The 19,417-nt window shown below is 39.4% G+C and overlaps 1 protein-coding gene across 1 annotated transcript in view; it reads right to left on the minus strand.

The window, feature by feature from the left end:
- imp3 (IMP U3 small nucleolar ribonucleoprotein 3) overlaps nucleotides 1-19,417 on the minus strand; it is a 267,578-nt gene that overhangs the window by 136,811 nt on the left and 111,350 nt on the right. The window contains exon 4 of the mRNA XM_043699953.1: nucleotides 17,642-17,721. Within this exon, the coding sequence (XP_043555888.1) occupies nucleotides 17,642-17,721 (80 nt within the window). The remainder of the gene's footprint in view (nucleotides 1-17,641; nucleotides 17,722-19,417) is intronic.

A 19,417-nucleotide genomic window follows, 5' to 3' on the forward strand; every position in this document is an offset into this window, starting at 1 on the left:
GTCTATGGACCTGTCATAAGATCCGTAGATATTGGACTAAAGTAGCAAGTGCTCTGACAGAAATCTTAGGAACGGAAATTAGAGTGGACTCTGTATCTTTCCTTTTGGGCTTTTCGAACTTACCCTCCCTGGATATGCACGGGAAGAGATTATTTTCTATTCTCTCTTTCTGAGCAAGGAAAAATATTTTGGTAAATTGGGTAGCTGAGGGCCCCCCTGAACTTTCAAATTGGCACAGATTAATTATGGAATGTATTCCCCTTGACCTCCTTACAAATATGGTGCACCAAAAAAAACAAATTATTCCATAAAATATGGCAGCCCTTCTTGAATTATATAAATACAGATATTTCAGCCATCCTAACAAGGGCTTTTATTTAATTGAGATTGCGAACCTGGCTGGTCCGGGGCCCCTTGGGAGAGGAATCCCGCACGAATACGGGTTTTGTTACATTTGATGTTAACACATTCCGAGCATGTATCTCACTACCCAATTTCTGTGTTATCCATAGGATATTCTTTTCTTTCTCTTCTTTGAATAATGTAAGAGACTTAATTATACACTCTGGTGAGTTGTAGGTTAGATTAGTAGTTAGTTGAGTTTTTTTTTTCTCGGTATTTTTCTTTTGTTAAATTTTGGTTATTATTTATTTAAGATTTAATTGTATATCAATGTTTATACTTGGGATTTTTTTTATTTTTGTAAACTTGTAAAAATGTTAAATTTTCAATAAAAATATCTCTAAAAAAAAGTCGTACAACAGTAGGTTATAGTCCGACGGATTACTTTGGAAGCACTAGCTTTCGGAGCACTGTTCCTTCATCAGGTAGCTGATTTTTATATTTGACAATGTTTACTCATTGAGTGAATACATAAGAAAGTGGTCAAACATTGCTGATTATTACAGAATTAATTATGTAAAACATGGATTCTGAGTTAAACATTGAGCATTGATGTTGCCAATGGCCCCACTAATATTCTAATGACAATAAATGAAATATTGAACATTATTTCAATCTTTTCCTTGGAAGATTTTCCTAAATACCACTGAAACACCAACCTCTCAAAACATTGATCCATCAATGTCCTGATCCTAACTGAGGAGCAAATAAACAAGCCTCAGTGTTTTAGCAATCATCCACTGTCTACAAGCTAATCCTATCAGAATTAATACCCCAAAACACAGAGGTCTCCGTGAGTTAAAAGAGTGTTCATATTATAAGAGGAGAAAAAGAGGCAAGTGGACACAAAGACCTGGGTTACCAACTACAAGAAACTGGGCAGCACGGTGGCACAGTGGTTATTAGCACTGCTGCCTCACAGTGCCAGAGACCCGGGTTCAATTCCCGCCTCAGGCAACTGTCTGTGTGGAGTTTGCACATTCTCCCCGTGTCTTGGGGGTTTCCTCCGGGTGCTCCGGTTTCCTCCCACAGTCCAAAAATGTGCAGGTTAGGTGAATTGGCCGTGCTAAATTGCCCATAGTGTTCGGTGAAGGGGTAAATGTGGGGGAATGGGTCTGGGTGGGTTGCTCTTCAGAGGGTCGGTGTGGACTAGTTGGGCCGAAGGGCCTTCCACACTGTAAGTAATCTAATCTAATCTAAAACTACAAGTGAACAATAACTTAAATTTCTGTCTGTATTAGAAACACCAGAGTTCAAAGCAATTCAAAATATGATAGCAACATTACACATACCACAAGGAATTTTTGGAGATGAGTGATGAGCGAGGGTTCAAGGTTGGAGGGCTTGAGCTTTGAGACAGGCTGATTGGCAGGGAATATTTTCTGTCGAGCAGCTGAAGATGGAGGGTTGGGGAGTGACTTTATAGAAGTTTATAAAATCACAAGGGGCATGAATAAGATGAATAGGCAAGGTCTGTTCCCCAAGGTATGGGAGTACAAAACTAGAGGGCATAGCTTTGAAGTGACAGTGGAAAGGTTTAAAAGGAACCCAGCGGCAATATTTTCATGCAGAGGGTAGTGCATGTACGCAACAAGCTGCCGGACAAAATGGTGGAGGCTGGTACGATTGCAACATTTTATATGCATGGTATAGGAACAGGAAGGGCTTAGTGAGGTGTTGGCCAAATGTAGCAAATGGAACTAGTTTAGTCTGGTTGGCATGGACAAGTTGAACCAAAAGGTCTGTATCCATGTTTTACATCTCCGTGACTCTATCTAAGCATTCCTGTTGACATGCTGCTGCCTCCACTCTTTCTGTACAAAGATCAACAATGCTTCCAGAACCAAACTGCATTTCACCGTAGACCTCACACAGACCAAACTGGATCTAATCCCAACAGCAGAGGGATCAAATACAGCCTGCAAATTCAAAGATCTTATTCCTGGCAAAGAGTTTTATACCATAGATGTGGCTTAGTATAACTCCCACAAATGACAAAATCTTTCAGGATAAACATGTTTTACTGCATCTCCTGCAAGAAATTTGAAACATTACAGTGATTAGATGAAGTAGTATTTAAGACAAAGACTGAAATGCTGATGCTGACAAGCTGAGTTCAGAGAACAATAAGGCTGCTTGGCAAGTTCACAAAATGGCAATGAAGCCCAAGGCATTTAGGAACATTCTGAATAAGAGATCATCATCTTTTTATTAGTTAGAGGATCCGATACATACCTGGGTATTACATTATTTGTATTTGATGTGCAGTCTTGTCTCAAAAACAAAGAAGTTGAGTCTGTAGCTTCAATTCGACAATCAGGATGATGACAATTACTATTCGTATGACAGTTTATACATGTATTTAATAAAAAATACACTCTCAAGGCACTAGAGAAGTGGAATCAGGCAAACATTAGTACAGTCACATGACATTAAAAAGGGAAATTAAAAGATTAGTCCAAGGTGAGTTTGAAGAACCATGGGATGCTGCAGAGGTAGAAAGATGAAGGCAGAGAATTCCAGAGCTGAGAGCCTAGGAGCCGACAATCATCACAGTCACTGCATGACTGTCAGATGCACAACAGCTCAGAGCTGGAAGAACACAACCCAGGTTTGTGATGCTGAGTATCAATAAAGAGATGAGGAGGGAAAGGCCATGAATGCACCTAAAAATGCAGAGCCAAAGTTTGTGCAAACACTGGAAAGATGGGTGAGGAAGATTAGATGCTGCTCAGGAAACAGGGTGCCGGAGATTTGAATGAGTTCAGATTTATGGAGGGAGGAAGACGCAGGAATTTTCAAGTCTGGAGATCAAGAAGATGAAAATTTCAGCAGGTGAAAGGCAACACAGGAAGAAACAAATAAAGCCGTAGTGACAGAAGATTACTTTGCCAAGGGAAGGTAATGGAGTTGGAAGCTTGAAGCTGGGTTAAATAGGATGATAGGATTGCATACGATCTATTTGAACTCAAGTCAATGTTAATGGAGGGCTGGAATTAATAAAAAGAGTGCAATTTGGAGCAGAAATTTAAAGTAATGGTATTGGCATTTCCAGTGTTTCATTGGAACAATCTTTGGCTCAAGCAGATTCCAATCATACAGTGTAACAGCAGAGAAATAGCGTAGGGATAACCTGAAGAGTGTCAGTAATTGTAGAGATGCCAAAGCCAACTGGAGATGATTTCAGTCCAACAATAGGACTGAAACCAGATTAGAGAAGCTCAAAAGTGGATTTTGAGGATGTGGTAATAATTTGAGAGATCAAAATGGGTCACGGTAAGTCATTTTGAGGAAGAATGAGATAACAGTTTTCAAAAGACGCAAAGTCAAAGAGAAAGGGAATACTCCCCAAGCGTCTGATTCAGTGCAGCTCCAACAATTACAGTCAGAGAGTCATCGAGATGTACAGCACAGAAACAGACCAATCAGTCCAACACGTCCATGTTGATCAGATATCCTAACCTAATCTAGTCCCATTTGCCAGCACTTGGCCCATATCCCTCTAAACTCTTCCTTTTCATATACCCATCCAGATGCTTTTAAAAAGTTGTAATTGTACCAGCCTCCACCTGCAGTTCATTCTACACATGCACCACCCTCTGTGTGAAAAGGTTGCCCCTTAGGTCTCTTTTATATCTTTCCCCTCTCACCCTAAACCTATGCCCTCTAGTTCTACACTCCCCCAACCCAAAGAAAAGACTTGATCTATTTATTCTATCCATGCTCCTCATGATTTTATAAACCTCTAATGTCACCCCTCAGCCTCCAACGCTCCAGGGAAAACAGCCCCAGCCTATTCAGCCTCTTCCGATAGCTCAAATCCTCCAACCCTGGCAACATCCTTACAAGGCCCCTCCCCCAATCGCCCGACCCTCTCCAAACCCTGTGCAACACCTCCTCCCGCCCACACTCCTGGGCAGCTGGACTGGACACCAACAACAAGACTGCTGCAGTTGCCTTTGTGGGGTAAGTCTTCAAATAGCGCGTGTGCACGTGCACACACACACCTTTTTACTGCAACTTTTTGACAGGTTCCAACTTTGCCCTGTACAGGACAATGTTGGAGAGATTATGTGGGGAACAGGGATTTAGGGTACACCCCTGTGTATAACTCCAGGGAATGTGTGGGGAGAAAGAGAGAGGGCAGGTCAGTCATTTGAGACGGTGCCAGTTTAATCACTGTAAACAAAAGACGCAATCAGTATTGAAACACGTCTTTGATGTAATGTTTCTATCGGGACCTCAAGATCTCCTTCCGGCAATCCAATTTTCGGATAATTGGTTTTCGGATAATTGGTATTCGGATAATTGAGGTTCCTCTGTAGTGGTGCCACGTTAACCAACCTCCAGTCTTCTGACACTTCACCTGTGACTATCGATGAGACAAATATCTCAGCAAGAGGCCCAGCAATCACTTCCCCAGCTTCCCACAGAGTTCTAGGGTATACCTGATCAGGTCTTGGGGACTTATCGACCTTTATGTGTATCCAGCACTTCCTCCTCTTTAATGTGGACATTTTTCAAGATGTCACCATATATTTCTCCACATCCTATTTCTTCCATATCCTTCCCCACAGTAAACACTGATGCAAAATACTCGATTAGTATCTTCCCCAATCTCCTGTGGCTCCACATATCGGTTGCCTTGCTGATCTTTGAGGGACCCTATTCTCTCCCTAGTTATCCTTTTGACCATAATGTATTTATAAAAACCCTTTGGATTCTCCTTAACCTAATTTGCCAAAACTATCTCATGTCTCCTTTCTGCTCTCCTGGTTTTCCTCTTCAGTATACACATACTGCCTTTATACTCTTCAAAGGATTCACTCGCTCTCTGCTGTCTATACCTGACATCTGTCTCCTTCTTATTCTTGACCAAAACCTCAATTTCTCTAGTCTACCAGAATTCCACATACCTACCAGCCTTTCCTTTCACCCCAAACTTTGACAGTATTACTCAAGAACTTTCAAAAGCTGATTGGGGAAAGAATATGCTGTCTCTGGACTCTCCTTATCTCATTTCTGAAGGCTTCCCATTTTTAAGCCTTCCCTTTACCTGCAAACATCTATCCCCAATCAGCTTTTGAAAGTTCTTGAGTAATACTGTCAAAATGTGGGTCGCTGGCCCCAAAGTGCTCCCCCACTGACACCTCAGTCACCTGCCCTGACTTATTTCCCAAAAGGAGGTCAGGTTTTGCACCTTCTGTAGTGGGTACATCCACAAACTGAATCAGAAAATTTTCTTGTACACACTTAATAAATTGGTCTCCATCTAAACACTTAACACTATAGCAGTCCCAGTCTATGTTTGGAAAGTTAAAATCCTCTACCATAACCACCCTATTGTTCTTACAGATAGCTGAGATCTCCTTCCAAATTTGTTTCTCAATTTCCTGCTGACTATTAAGGGGTTTATAAGACAATCCCAAAAAGATGATCACCCCTTTCTTATTTCTCAGTTCCACCCAATTAACCACTCCGGATGTATTCCCAGGAATATCTCCCCAAGTATGGCAACAAAGCTACCCCTTATCAAAAACACCAACCTCCCTCCTCTCTTGTCCTCCCTCTCTATCCTTCTTACAGCATTTGTATCCTGGAACATTAAGCTGCCAGTCCTGTCCATCCCTGAGCCACGTCTTTGTAATTGTAATGATATCCCAGTCCCATGTTCCTAACCATGCCCTGAGTTCATCTGCCATCCCTGTTAGGCCTCTTGCATTGAAGTAAATGCAGTTCAACTTATCAGTCCTACCTTGTTCTCTGCTTTGTCCCTGTCTGCTCTGACTGTTTGACTTGCTCCTTTTCCCAACTTTAATAGTCTCAGATCGATCTCTTTCCTCACTATCTCCCTAAGACCCCAGCCCTCCCCCCAACCTTACTAGTTTAAATCCTCCCGAAAAGCTCCAGCAAATCTCCCTGCCAGTATATTTCTCAAGAAGTTTAACACATCCTGGACAAATTAGCCCACTTAATTAGAAGCACATTCACAAACATCGACTGATGCTCAGTAGTTACTGTGTCTTCCATCTATAAGATAGATTGCAGATATCCACCAAGGTTCCTCAAACATTATCTTCCAAACCCACAACCATATCCATCCAGAAGGACAAAATACACGGTCCACAAACAACTGCAAGTTCTCCTCCAAGCTACTCGCCATCTTGACTCAGAAAAATATCCTAGTTCCTTCAGTGTTCCTGGGTCAAAATCCTTTAACTCCTTCCTGAACACCGTTGTGAGGGTACCTACAACAAGTGGATTCCAATGCCTCAAAGTAGTAGTTGACTGCCGCAACCTCCCAAGAACAAATGAAGACGTGGAATAAATGCTGCCCCAGCTATGAGGTTCACATCCCATTAGCAAATAAAAGGCCTATTATGTGACGTCAGGGAATAAGTTCAGCGAGGAGGATCAGGAAGAGAAGCTGGGTGATCAACAAAACAAACAGGATCAAGAGCAGGAAGAAAATCTCATGTATAAGGTGATGTTAGAGACTAGAAAGGAAAGGTATAGGTGTAGTCTTTGCATTCAATGACAAGGGACTGTGATTTAAGGTAAGGGCAGAAGGTTGAGAGAATCACAGAATCCCCACTGTATAGAAACAGACCATTCGGCCCAACAAGTCCACACTGACCCTCTGAAGAGCATCCCGCCCACACCCAAACCCTACCTATCACTGTAATCCTGCATCTCCTGGCCTAATGTACCTGACCTACACATCCTTGGACACTGTGGGCAATTTAGCATGGCCAATCCACCTAACTTGCACATCTTAGGACTGTGGGAGGAAACTGGAGCAGCTGGCGGAAACCCACGCAGACATGGGAAGAACATGCAAACTCCACACAGACAATCGCCCGACGTTAGAATCGAACCGGTTCCCTGGCACAGTGAGGCAGCAGTGCTAACCACTGAACTACCACGCTGCCCCAAGATGTGAGGAAAAACTTTTTCACCCAGAGGTAGGAGGAATCAGGAATTCACTGCCAGTAAGGGTTCTAAAGGCAGAAACCTTCATAACATTTAAGGAGTATTTAGATGTGCACTTGCATTAGCAAAGCATACAAGGGTATGAGCTAAATGCAGGAAAAGGCTGAGCTTTACAGACAAGGAGAAAGGATAGTGAAGAGGTGCAGTGGTGGATGCTGAACAAGCAGCTAAACAGTTTCAATGACAGTGGCAATGTAGTCAATTTTTTTTGCAGTGCTGCTGCTGATGAATGTACAAAACGACAAGAGATAAGATCTTTCATGTCTGCTTTTGGGGTTTGAAAACATTATCTAAACTGTTCATTCTTATGCAAAGCAATGCTCACCAAAAAAACTGTAAAAAATATTTTAAAATTCTTTACAAATGAGACAGCATATAAGTGCTTCACTCCAGTAGAAAATGTTTTTCCTTAGCAATTTAAAATTATACCCAATGTCATTATTTGAATGTTATCAGCAAAGTATATTTGCTGCGATCTCTGAAGTATATCAGCCACTGGGAGAAGGTTGAAGAAGCAGTTTCTGATTTTTTTTGTGTGCAAGGGCTAACTTCTATCAGAGTATGGTCTTCCAAAAGTCAGATATATTTCTGCACCTTGCCTAAGTACTCTTCTAATGTTGAGGTTTAGAGTATTTTTCAATCAAAAAGCCATGCCCAATTTAGTGCCTACTTACTGCCTACACACATACTTGCAATTCCAGAAAAAGAAAACCAGTCTGTTGTTTATTGCTGCATTATTCATGAGCAACTTACAGGCTCACAGTCAAGTGCAGGACTTGTTATTTACTGAAACATTTTGAAGGACTTTACAATGTAATTATTGCACTCAGTTGCAGGGAAATTAGATGGTCAGTACATGTATATATTGTATAAACAACAGGACAATTACTCTAGGGGGAAAATAATTGTGTTCACAGCAGATCGTTCACCTGAACTCTGCCAAATAGAAATCATAGAACAAAACTCCCTTATTCTTTTGAACTGGGCTCAGTGTTAACAGGAACAGCTGAAGCATTCATACTGTGCTACAAAAGGTGAATTTCTTGCTGGACACAAGAACAGTTGCCAAGAATGTTTTCAACATTAAAGTGCAATATCTAGAGGTTTGAAGAACATTGTGTGACAGATTTTTAAATTTTTTTTTACAAGGCCCCAGCTGGCTTCATGGGTAAATGCATCAGACATAATCGTGCGCCAAAGAGTCCAGAAATGCCACAAGTTTGATAGCCAGTCTGTATTGAGGCAGTGCTTCCAACTAGGAATGCAAGTGACACAATGAAATTGCTTTGCTTCGTCTGGCCTTGAAGATGGAGAAGAATATTGGGCAGGGATAAAAATTAATTCTTCGCTGATATATATACCCCCAGACAACTCAGTCCTTCGAGAGACAAATTCTGAGATGCAGAAACTTCTGAAGGTGGCAATGGAAATATTGAAATAAAATCCTTAAATAAAAATCCTACTTCATAGTATCACAACCTGTGACATAATTTTTCTCAGCCAAAAATGTCTAAATCTCTGCAGACAGAGTGCAGACAAAGGACACCAATACTATGATAAGATAAGCAAAGGCTTTACTTCCAATAGTTGCAACTACTAATCTGTCAGAGCTCATTTAGCTTCAACTTTTTTTTTGCGTTTACAACTGCTTTTATTGGCTACTTAAAAAAAACACCAGGCTGTAATATTCTATAATACCATAAGTCTATATCATAAGTCAATGGTGCAAACCCAGAATCTGTAAAATGAAGTACTTCCATATAAATACATCAATTTATATTCAGCCTCCAGTTTCCAAAATAGCTTCACAAAATAAATAACTTTTGTTTAAATGCGTTGCCAACTATCGGTGCATGGAAAATACAAAAAAATTTCAAAAGCTGTATCACGAACAAAGCAAGTGCAAAATATTAACCAAAGTAGCACTTGCACAATATTAGCTTGTTTTGTTAAACTAACCCAGCTTTCAAACTAATATTTTGTGGAAATATTTATGTATGCTGGTATATGGTTCAACATTATCATTAGTTTATTCTTCCCAAATTTTTTACCTCAACTTGTCAGATCTTCCACCAATAATGCTTGTAAATAATCACAAGAAATGTGGAGTCTGGATTGGCTCATTTTTGGTCTGTGCCAGAAAACCTCATAGCCTCATTCTTTTGTCATGAATAGACAGGGAGTTACCAAAATTCTTTCACAGACACCATCCCCAAATTCCATGAAGGACACTGCAGAATGAAAGCATGCATGTAGTCATAAATTAAAGCCACTTTTACAGGAATACACCAGGCAGACAAGCATTCAACCCTTGCTGCTTCCATCCATCAGCTGCATTCCTCAACGTAGCCAAACCTACATTAAACCAGCAGCATCATAAATCTATTGATGCAGGGGTCTATGAACCTGCTTTCAAATTTAGGCCATCAGTCTCCGTATATAAACATTCCCAGCTGGATCTCTACAGTTTACTGACAACTAGGATTAAAGTTACATGTTATGCAGTGAAGCCAGGTGAAATCAAATTAAAAGTAAACAGCAGTGAAGAGTTGGAGGAAGAGTGCGGTTGCACGGTATAGAAATTATTTTTCCTAAAGAATAATCGAAATGTGCACCATTTAGCCCATTTTGTCCACACTGTTTGACAGATAGCCATCCAGTCTAACCTAATTTTTCAACTATTGGTTAGTCATCTAATACAACTGCAAGCCTGAATACTTTGTAAATCCTTTGAGAGTATCTGCTTCCACCACCATTTTCTGCAGAGTTCCAGGTCCCCGCATCTGCGGTATGTAAAACACTCCACCACCAATCCTGTCTAAACCTCATACCTATCCTTTCAAATCTATAGGTTTAGATCCTTTAATAAAAGGGAATAGGACCTTCTTTTCCACTCAATGTAGGGTCCTCACAATTTTAATCCTTGACTGTCAAAGAAATTGTGATAAATGTTTATATTACATCATAATTATTTGGGAACTTGGATTCAAAAGTAAAGTTAATTGCGTTTTTGTTTTTTTAGGGCTGTGAAGGCCTTACCATTTTATTTTAAGAAAAGGGTCAGAAAGACATTTGGTACACTGGACTAAAGACAGCCTTTACAAGAAAAAATACAATTTAAGTTAAATTAAGACAAACTAACTGCTGGGGTGTTTACTAAACGGGACTTTTACGACCTATAAAAATGATAAACAGCCAGGGGCTACAAGCAGGTTCAATTCAGAAGAAAAGATCCATTCCAGGAGACAAATAGGTTTTTTTCTCTCAGTGCCGTACAGGCCCTAAGGCCATTGATGTTGCGCCGACCTGTGAAACCAATCTAAAGCCCACCAAACCTACGCCAGTTTTCAGTTTGCTCAAGCCTTCAGGTCAATAGAATTTAGAAGGAAGACTAAAGTGTTTTTCACAACCTCAAATTAGTCAAAATCAGAGAAGAGAATGTAAGTTATGCTACGTGTCTTGGAAAAAAAAACACATCAGGCGAATGTGCAGAAAACTGCCAAAGGAAAATACTTGCAACTTCATCAGTTCAGTAACAAATGTTTGAAGTGAGGTGAAGATAGGACCAATGATTCACTGGCATTAAGTGCCTGTAAATAACATTCCTCGGAAAAGAGTTGAAATTTTCTTTTGCTGTTTATAAGATTAGATTGAACTGTCTAGCTTTTTTCTTCATTTCTTGTATATAATCAACATAAAAAGGGCGACACGGTGGTTCGCACTTCTGCCTCACAGCACCAGAGACCCGGGTTCAATTCCCACCTCAGGCGGCTGACTGTGTGGAGTTTGCACATTCTCCCTGTGTCTGCATGGGTTTCCTCCGGGTGCTCCGGTTTCCTCCCACAGTCCAAAGATGTGCAGGTCAGGTGAATTGGCCATGCCAAATTGCCTGTAGTGTTAGGTGAAAGGGTAAATGTATGGGTGGGTTGCGCTTTGGTGGGGCGGTGTGGACTTGTTGGGCCGAAGGGCCTGTTTCCAACTGTAAATAATCTAATCTAATCTAATCTAATCTAAAGTTCTTTGATTAAAAGTACAATGACAGCATTATGTGGATACATTCAGTCACTGCCCAACACTTTAACTGAACTGCAAAATTAAAACTTATGATCTACCAAGCCAAGTTTCACCCTGGAATCTGATTTGTTCAGTATTACCATCGCCTGGGATTAGGACAAAATCAAACATCAACAGAGCTTTAAGAAAATTATTTGTATCAGAGTCATTCAGCATTTGAAACAAAATGATTACAGGTATAAATTCAATCTGTACCTTGTTATCTTGCCTTATCCAAGATAGATATTTAAAGTGCAAAAGGTTCCCACATCACTGAATTCAGATTCCTTGTTCTTTCATGCACATGCACACACCTGTAGATGTTGAGCAGGACAAGGTTTGGTTTGCTGAAATGGACTCAATGACTGAGTCATCTCATTATTCATTTTCTCAGCTCGAGGTTGAAGGACTGCTACCTGAGTTTGGCAACGGAATTCTGCCACTGCTCTTCGAATCAGGTGCATAGTAAAAACCAATTCCAGCACTAGATTTGAGCTATACAAGAGAAACTAACAACACAGGTAAAAGGAAAAGCTTTGGAAAATGTTGAAATATTATTACTATGTATCCCAACAGACAAACAGAAGTCCAAACCAAGAAAGCAGCTCGACAAAGACAGTAAAAAAACAAAATTCCAATAGAGCAAAATGAGTGCTTAACCCAAATGAAAGAACAACCACATGGAAATGTCGGACATGACATTTCAAAGAATGCTAGAGAAGTTTCTCTGGTGCTGGTCACACTCACACCTCAATGTAGGTGAGGTCAAAGTTTTATCAATACAAATGCATTTGCCATAGTTTCAAACCAGCCATTGCTACACTTCACTGGGATAGCACATTGGAATTCAGGGCCTGCTATTCCCAGTCATCACAAAAGTTAAAGATTTTTATAAAAGTACAAAACGTCCCCAGTTCACTTGTCATATAAACCCAGATTAATAGTAAGCATGGAACAGGTTTCTGTGCTTAAGAGGAACTTATTTTTATTACAAATTAATTGAACAACTGTCAAATGGCTGCATGTAACTCCACTAGAACTCTAATCCTCTTCTAAAACCCTCCTATACATACTCATAGATGGACACAGACAGATGAAAAAATATTGGTGTTACGGGTGGAGGTAAAGAAAGTACTGGGAAAGCAGTTCAATGACCCCAGCTCACAGGTTTGAGTGAGATGACCCTTTTAATTGTCAGGACGTTTTGTTCTTCAATTTCTTTTCACTTCTTCACAGGAGGCACAGGTGGTACACTAACTGCAAAGTCTCTTCGATACCTGGTTAAAGACCACAATCGAGATAACCAGTGAGAAAAATAAACTGGATTTCCAGTAAAATACCTAAAGCCTGAAGAGAGAAAGGAATGTTTGAGGACTCTGGGACGATGCATAATGGAGTTTAAAATGATGAGGGGGCATCTGATTGAAAGTTACAGAATACTGAACGGCCTGGACAGAGTGGGCATTGGGAAGAGGTTTCCATTGGCAGGAGGAATGAGGATCTAGGGGCACAGCCTTAGAGTAAGAAGACCCTTCAGAAGGGAGGTGAGGAGAAACTTCTTTGGCCAGAAAGTGGTGAATCTGTGGAATTCATTGCCCCAGAAGGCTGTGGAGGCCAGTTCATTGATATATTTAAAACAGAGATACGTATGCCAAGGGAATCAAAAGTTACGGGCAGAAAGTGGAAAAAATGGGGTTGAAAAATCTATCAGCCATGATCGAATGGCGGAGCAGACTTGATAGGCTGAATGGCCTAATTCCTGCTTCTAACCTTATGATCTTATCATCTGCCCATAACACAGTCTGAAGGCTTCTGCCAGTATTTAATCTTTCAAGCTTTTCATCTGGTTTGCAACACAGGTTGACACTAACAGCTTGGTTCTATTCCCACATCGGATAGGCTTAACATAGAAGACACTCCTGCACAACTTCTCCCCTGCCTGAAGTATGGTGACCCTCAGGTTAACCTATTACCAGTTTTCTCTCTCTCTCTCTAATGAGACAGTTGACCAATGATCCAGTCGGACTATGGCGACTTTGTCTTTGGAGTTGGTTAGTTCAGTTGGCTCGATGGCTGGGTTGCTTCGCAGAGCGATGCCAAATGTGTGGATTCGATTCCCGCACCAACTGAGCTTAGAGTGATGGACTTTCCTTTTCAACCTCTCTCCATGTCTGCTGACCCTCAGGTTAAACCGCCACCAGTCACCTCTCTATAATGAGACAGCAACTTATGGTCCAATAGGACTATGGTGTCTTTACATTTTTTATCTACCCATGAGCCAATCAAGTAGTTATGGTCTGGCTGAAGGCCATTCTCCTCCACAACTGGTCACAACTCCACCAACTAATCAACAACCTATTACTCATCAAATCTCACTTTGTACACAACCCCACTGCTGAACGCTCGCACTGCTTGAACAAAGCAACAGTATAATATGACTTACCAGGAGTTTCAATAACTTGTAATTTAATACTGCAACAATACTTTGCATAATCTTTGGTTTTAAGAAAAGCATTGTACCATTTCAATCCATAATCAAAAACAGATAAATAAAATACCGACTCTGCATTAAAAAGAAATGTGTATATGGATGAACATGTATATAAATATATACATGTATATACATGTTCTACATATGTTAACAAAAGGATGGGTCACATTGCCATCACAATGTCTGTCCTGCAATGATAAAAACTTAGGAATTAATTAGTCAACCAAGAATTGAAACAAATTGTCAGATGCTTAATAAAAGTTACAGCATATAGAAACACCAAGTAAAATCAACAGAAATACGAACAAAAAAAATCATGAATTTCTAGAGAAGTCTCACAGAAGCCTGGAGTGACTGAAAATATATAGGACTATTTGAATTTCAATGCATTTTGCAGTCTCAAAAATAACATACAGAAACTCAATAAAAAGTGTGCATTCGCAAATTGAAATACATTCTCAAAATTTAGCAAATTGTATGAACCTTGCTTCAACTTCTGGCCTGAAAGTTTAGTTTAAAATGAACAAAATGTTCAAGGTTGAGATACAGCATCAAACTGCCTTTCACGGACTCACAGAGCCACGCAGCAGGGAAATTAACTCTCCGGTCCAACTCATCAGTGACAACCAAGTTTCCCCAAACTAAAGTAGTCTCACTAGCCTGCATTGGCCCATATCCCTCGAAATCTTTCCTATTCATGTTCCTACCCAAACATCTTGTAAATGTTCTAACTTTATCTGCATTTAGGGTACAATAGAAATTCAAATCCTCAGAGGGAGTCACCATAAGGTGGGAAGCCTATTCATAGCCATGAAAAAGGAAGAAGAAAATAAATTGAAGAATTAAAAACATTAGTACAATTTTCATCTCCTAAGACAAAAGAACTGCCCAAAGTTCATTGTTGCCGTGCATCCATTTTCAGTTTAAATAAGCTCAATGCTCCTTTCTGTCTTATCCAATGGGAATGCAGACAGACAACAGCCAGAGCAGAGAGGTAGACAGAGGAACAGCAAAATCATTAAAGGGCCTTTTTGAAAAAATGGTTATACTGAAAAGTATGAAAATGGGCAACAGAGAAAATGTCTCCATCCAGCAACTTTTCTCAGGAAAATACTCAGCCGAAAATGGGTTAAACTGAAACTATAGGCTCTCATACAGCCGCACTATTAAACTGCAGTGTAACATGGTAAATCTGTTGTATGTAAAAGTGATCAAATCCAGCTGTTTAAGCTTTTAGAAATGCTTTATCATCATTTTCTGGCAAATAGACAAATGTCAAAATGGGGGATCAGTTCAACCAAGATAGAAACAGATTAATTATGTAATCAGAAGTGATCCATGAAACTATTGGATACTTCTACTAGTTGAAGCCTGTGTACACAATTAGTCCTGCTAAGTTGTCCTTGTATACCACGGTATTAAAACAAAGGAAAACAGTAACTTAAGTAAAACAGCATACTCTTATTAGAAACTACTTATTTTACATTCATTAAGTACTTTTAATTTGATATTTCTGTTTGCAAAACAGAACATTGCTACCCTCTTTGCATTGTGCTTTTCTTTGTGTGGCTTGCAAATATCTTTTCTTCAGTCTGCCACATGTTACTAATGTAAGCATGTTCTCTTACTCATTCTACATAGCTTTCTCTCTTGTACAATTCACTTTCTCTTTGTCTCTTATAGTATGTGCATAATTCTCAATTACTTAAGGGTAGACAATGGCCTATTGGAATTATTACTGAACTGGTAATCCAGAGACCCAGGTAACATGGTGGGGACATGGATTCAAATCCTGCCAGATGGTGAAAATTTGTATTTAATAAAAGTCTGGACTTAAGAGTCTAGTGATAACCATTAATCCATGCCAATTATCCAAGTTTTAGAATGTCTTCAGGGAAGGAAACCACCAATGTTACCTGGCCTCCGGACCCACAGCAATGTGGTTGACTCTTAGCCGTCCTCTGGTCAATTAGGGATAGGCAAGAAATACTGGTCTAGCTGGCAATGCCCTCATCCAAGAATGAAAAAAAAAATACTGCAGATGAATTTCTTTTAATGTAGTTATAAAGTAGCAGCATCTGGGAGGAATCAGCTATCTTTAGAACACAGATAATGATGAACTACAGCAGGAGAAAGGGGGAGGGATTACTGCCTTGGGAAGGAATCGACAGACAGAATACAGAACAAGGGGAGAGAAAGAATGGTTCAGCAGAACTGAGGGGAATGGCAATTGAAAGAATCATAGAATAGAAAGTATTACACACTTGGATGAGTGCACAGTGACTAACCACTCTGCAACGGCAGATGAGTACTCGGGTTTATAAGTGAAAGAGTGCCCGAATCAAACACAGCTGCTTTCAGACCATTTATGTAACGGCCCTTATTATCACATAGCCAACTGCATTGTCCCCACTATCAATCAGCTCCTTGAAAAGGCACAGACATGGAAAGAAGATGAAGAGCAAAGTTTCTCCACAAACTTTGAGAAATGTTCACACACATGAAGGCGAATGATGGCAGAATCATTATTTTTAATCTCTGACATCGTCTTGATAAATCCACAAAATATTCCAGCTATGGGTTTATTTTAGGCAAGAAGAACCTGAAACTCAATGTTTTCAACACATTTCCCATTTGTTTATTCTTTTAAATGTCCCCAGTTATGAACAGCTTTTTCAGCTTAAAGTTTTTAAAGATTCTGCAAAACCGCCAATCTCTTCAACATATTTCTAATGGATATGTGTACTCAAACGGGCACACACATACCCGGTATATTTTGAGACATATCACATGCAAAATTGCTATGCCAGATATGAACTGGTATAAAATAGGAAGAATAGGTAGTTATCGGCAAACTTCCCCAGGAACAGAAAATACACCGTTCAGGGTGGAATTAATAACTGGTCTCATAAACATAAACATTTGCAATAGGAAGAACATTAAAATAATACAGGTCACGTCATGCAGATTCTACGTTAGCAACGTAATATGCATTGTGCAAAATAAATCAAAACAGCCTATCAGCTCACTTACCATTTGAAATTAATCAACTATTAGATGTTTCAGAAAACTGCTTATTTATATTCGTAGACTAATTTATTTGACAGTAAAACTGTAAACATGGAGAAGGGTGATCAAACAACACTGTGCCAATTCCCAATAAAATGGGAGATAATAGATAATAAAATAACAAATGCTACCGAAAAAAATTGCATCAAGAAACCTGACAGTCCCATGTGCAAACTGTAGCTCATCCCATAACAACGGTCATATACTTGAACATTCAAAATGGTCACTATTCTGTTTCCTGTTTCTAAATTGGAACAGTTTATGTTAGTTCAGCACCCTACACTGGGCCGGCGGGGCAGGGGTCAACAACAAGAAAATGCAAGGGGGAGAAACAGAACAAAGCAGAGTGAGAAAGCTGCCAAAGTACACTTCCATCTATTATCACAAGCGCTATGATTGGAATTGGCAGCCAATAAAATGGAGCTTATGGCTTGAAAGTAATTACAAGCGTGGGGACACGACTACTATTAAATTAAAACGTTGTCTTTCTTCCTTTGTCCTGCTTAAAGCATACTGGCTGCACATCAGCCAATTTCAAAACTTTTTTTCTATTGTAACCCCTGAAATGCAAATGAAGCAGCATGGAAAAATCTCTCTAGAGCTTCACTCCATACGAATATTTGTAAAGGATACGTCCTTGTTCAATGAAGGTAATTGCTGTTTTTAGGTTCTGAGCCATCCGAAGTTTCACCATAATGGTGGGGAGTCGCCTCCTGAAAAAGGAGCACAATTTTCATTTATTTTAAAATGAGAATCAAATGCTTAATACAGCTCTCAGTAAATATCATCTTCTTCCGTCAAGCATTGGCGACCAGGCACAAGAATTCAGTCCTTTATTTGTACAGCTGTGTAGTGGCCAAAAAAAATCTAGTACAAGCTGGTTCTCTCAAATATCTCAGCTTTGAAATTACACAATACTTTCTAGTAACCATACCAACCAACCAAGATAGATTAGTAACTGGGAAAACTCGTTCCAAATGAGCAACAGAATGTGTCAGCCAGGTCTCCAATTTCAGAGGATACACTAAACAAAATTATTCCATTTTACTGTGAAATAGAGGGTGTATGGTAAAACCTCATTAAAAGTCATGTGAAGCACTGTATATCTTCCTCATATTTAATGTGTTCAACAGCTGTATTCTAGAAAATGTCAATCCCAAGCAAGCGTTCTTAATAATAAGTGATTAGGCTTTCCTGCTGAATCCCTTTCGAAAAAAAAACACGGCTGACCAAAGTCTAGAACACAAATGTACTAAAAGTCTGTGAAGGAACAGTGCTTGTCAACAAAACAAAATAAATATTCATCATAAGCTTACAGTTGCATGATGAGTTTTTATTAGCAATTGATGGATGGTAGCTACATAGTCTTTCTTTTATCTCAATGCTATCCAGTCACGACACAAACTCTGAAAATTGCGTTTCATTTTTTTTAAAAAACAGCTTAGTGATAAAGACTTCCAGTCTGATTGATCACATGAATTGAATAGTCTTAAATGGTTCTAATTGATATTCTAGACTTGTGTTGATACTGTTCAGAATTGAGATCTACAGCAATAGGAAATTCAACAATAAAGGCACTTTGCTCAGAGCATTTTGAGTTAAAGAAATGTTGAATGTGTCTGCATCAGGAATAACACTTCTTCAATCGTGCAACACAGGTCAGCCTCTGGACACTATGAACTTAACCATCAAGTCAATAAAATCAAATTAGTATACTTTTAAAAATCCAAGACCATGTATACCCTTTGTTATGGCGCGCTTTTATCTTTATCAATATTTTTTAAATCTTACACTTATATGTAATGTCTGTACTATGTCTTCCTGTATTCACAGATTGCGTGTCAATATTTTCAAGTATCGTTACCGGTGTCCACATTCATCGTGAATTTTTTGTGTCTCAAATGTCCATCGTGACACTTGTCACTTTGACTGTATAATATTGTCACTGGATAGCCAAAATTGTCTCAAAATAGTTTTCTGAAATTTTTCATTACCTTTCAGCATCTAATATTTCTAATATTCAAAGTATGAAACTAAACAAAACAGCAATTGGTAAAGATAAAAATATATTCAAATTGTCCACTGCAGAGATAATAGTTTTCTTAAATATTTCACAAGAAAGCTTTGGTCGATTCAATAAAGTTCCAACTTCTGATATGGTAACCTGACCTTGGATTATCAAGTCAGCAAACTTGCAGTGTGCGTAATTCCTGGACGCACTAATTCTGATCAGACGGTTATTCTATTGCAGCATTCAGCTTTTCAACTCCCAGACAATTCTCTTCACATAATTTTGAAAAGCACAATAACAAATAATCAAATATAAGTTATGCCTGTCTGCAAGAAAGTGTACTAACATATTTGCTGTAGCTTTTGTTTGTGTCTCATGACATTTAAATCATGTAAAAA

The sequence above is a fragment of the Chiloscyllium plagiosum genome, chromosome 11 (assembly GCF_004010195.1).
Source record: "Chiloscyllium plagiosum isolate BGI_BamShark_2017 chromosome 11, ASM401019v2, whole genome shotgun sequence".
NCBI lineage: Eukaryota > Metazoa > Chordata > Chondrichthyes > Orectolobiformes > Hemiscylliidae > Chiloscyllium > Chiloscyllium plagiosum.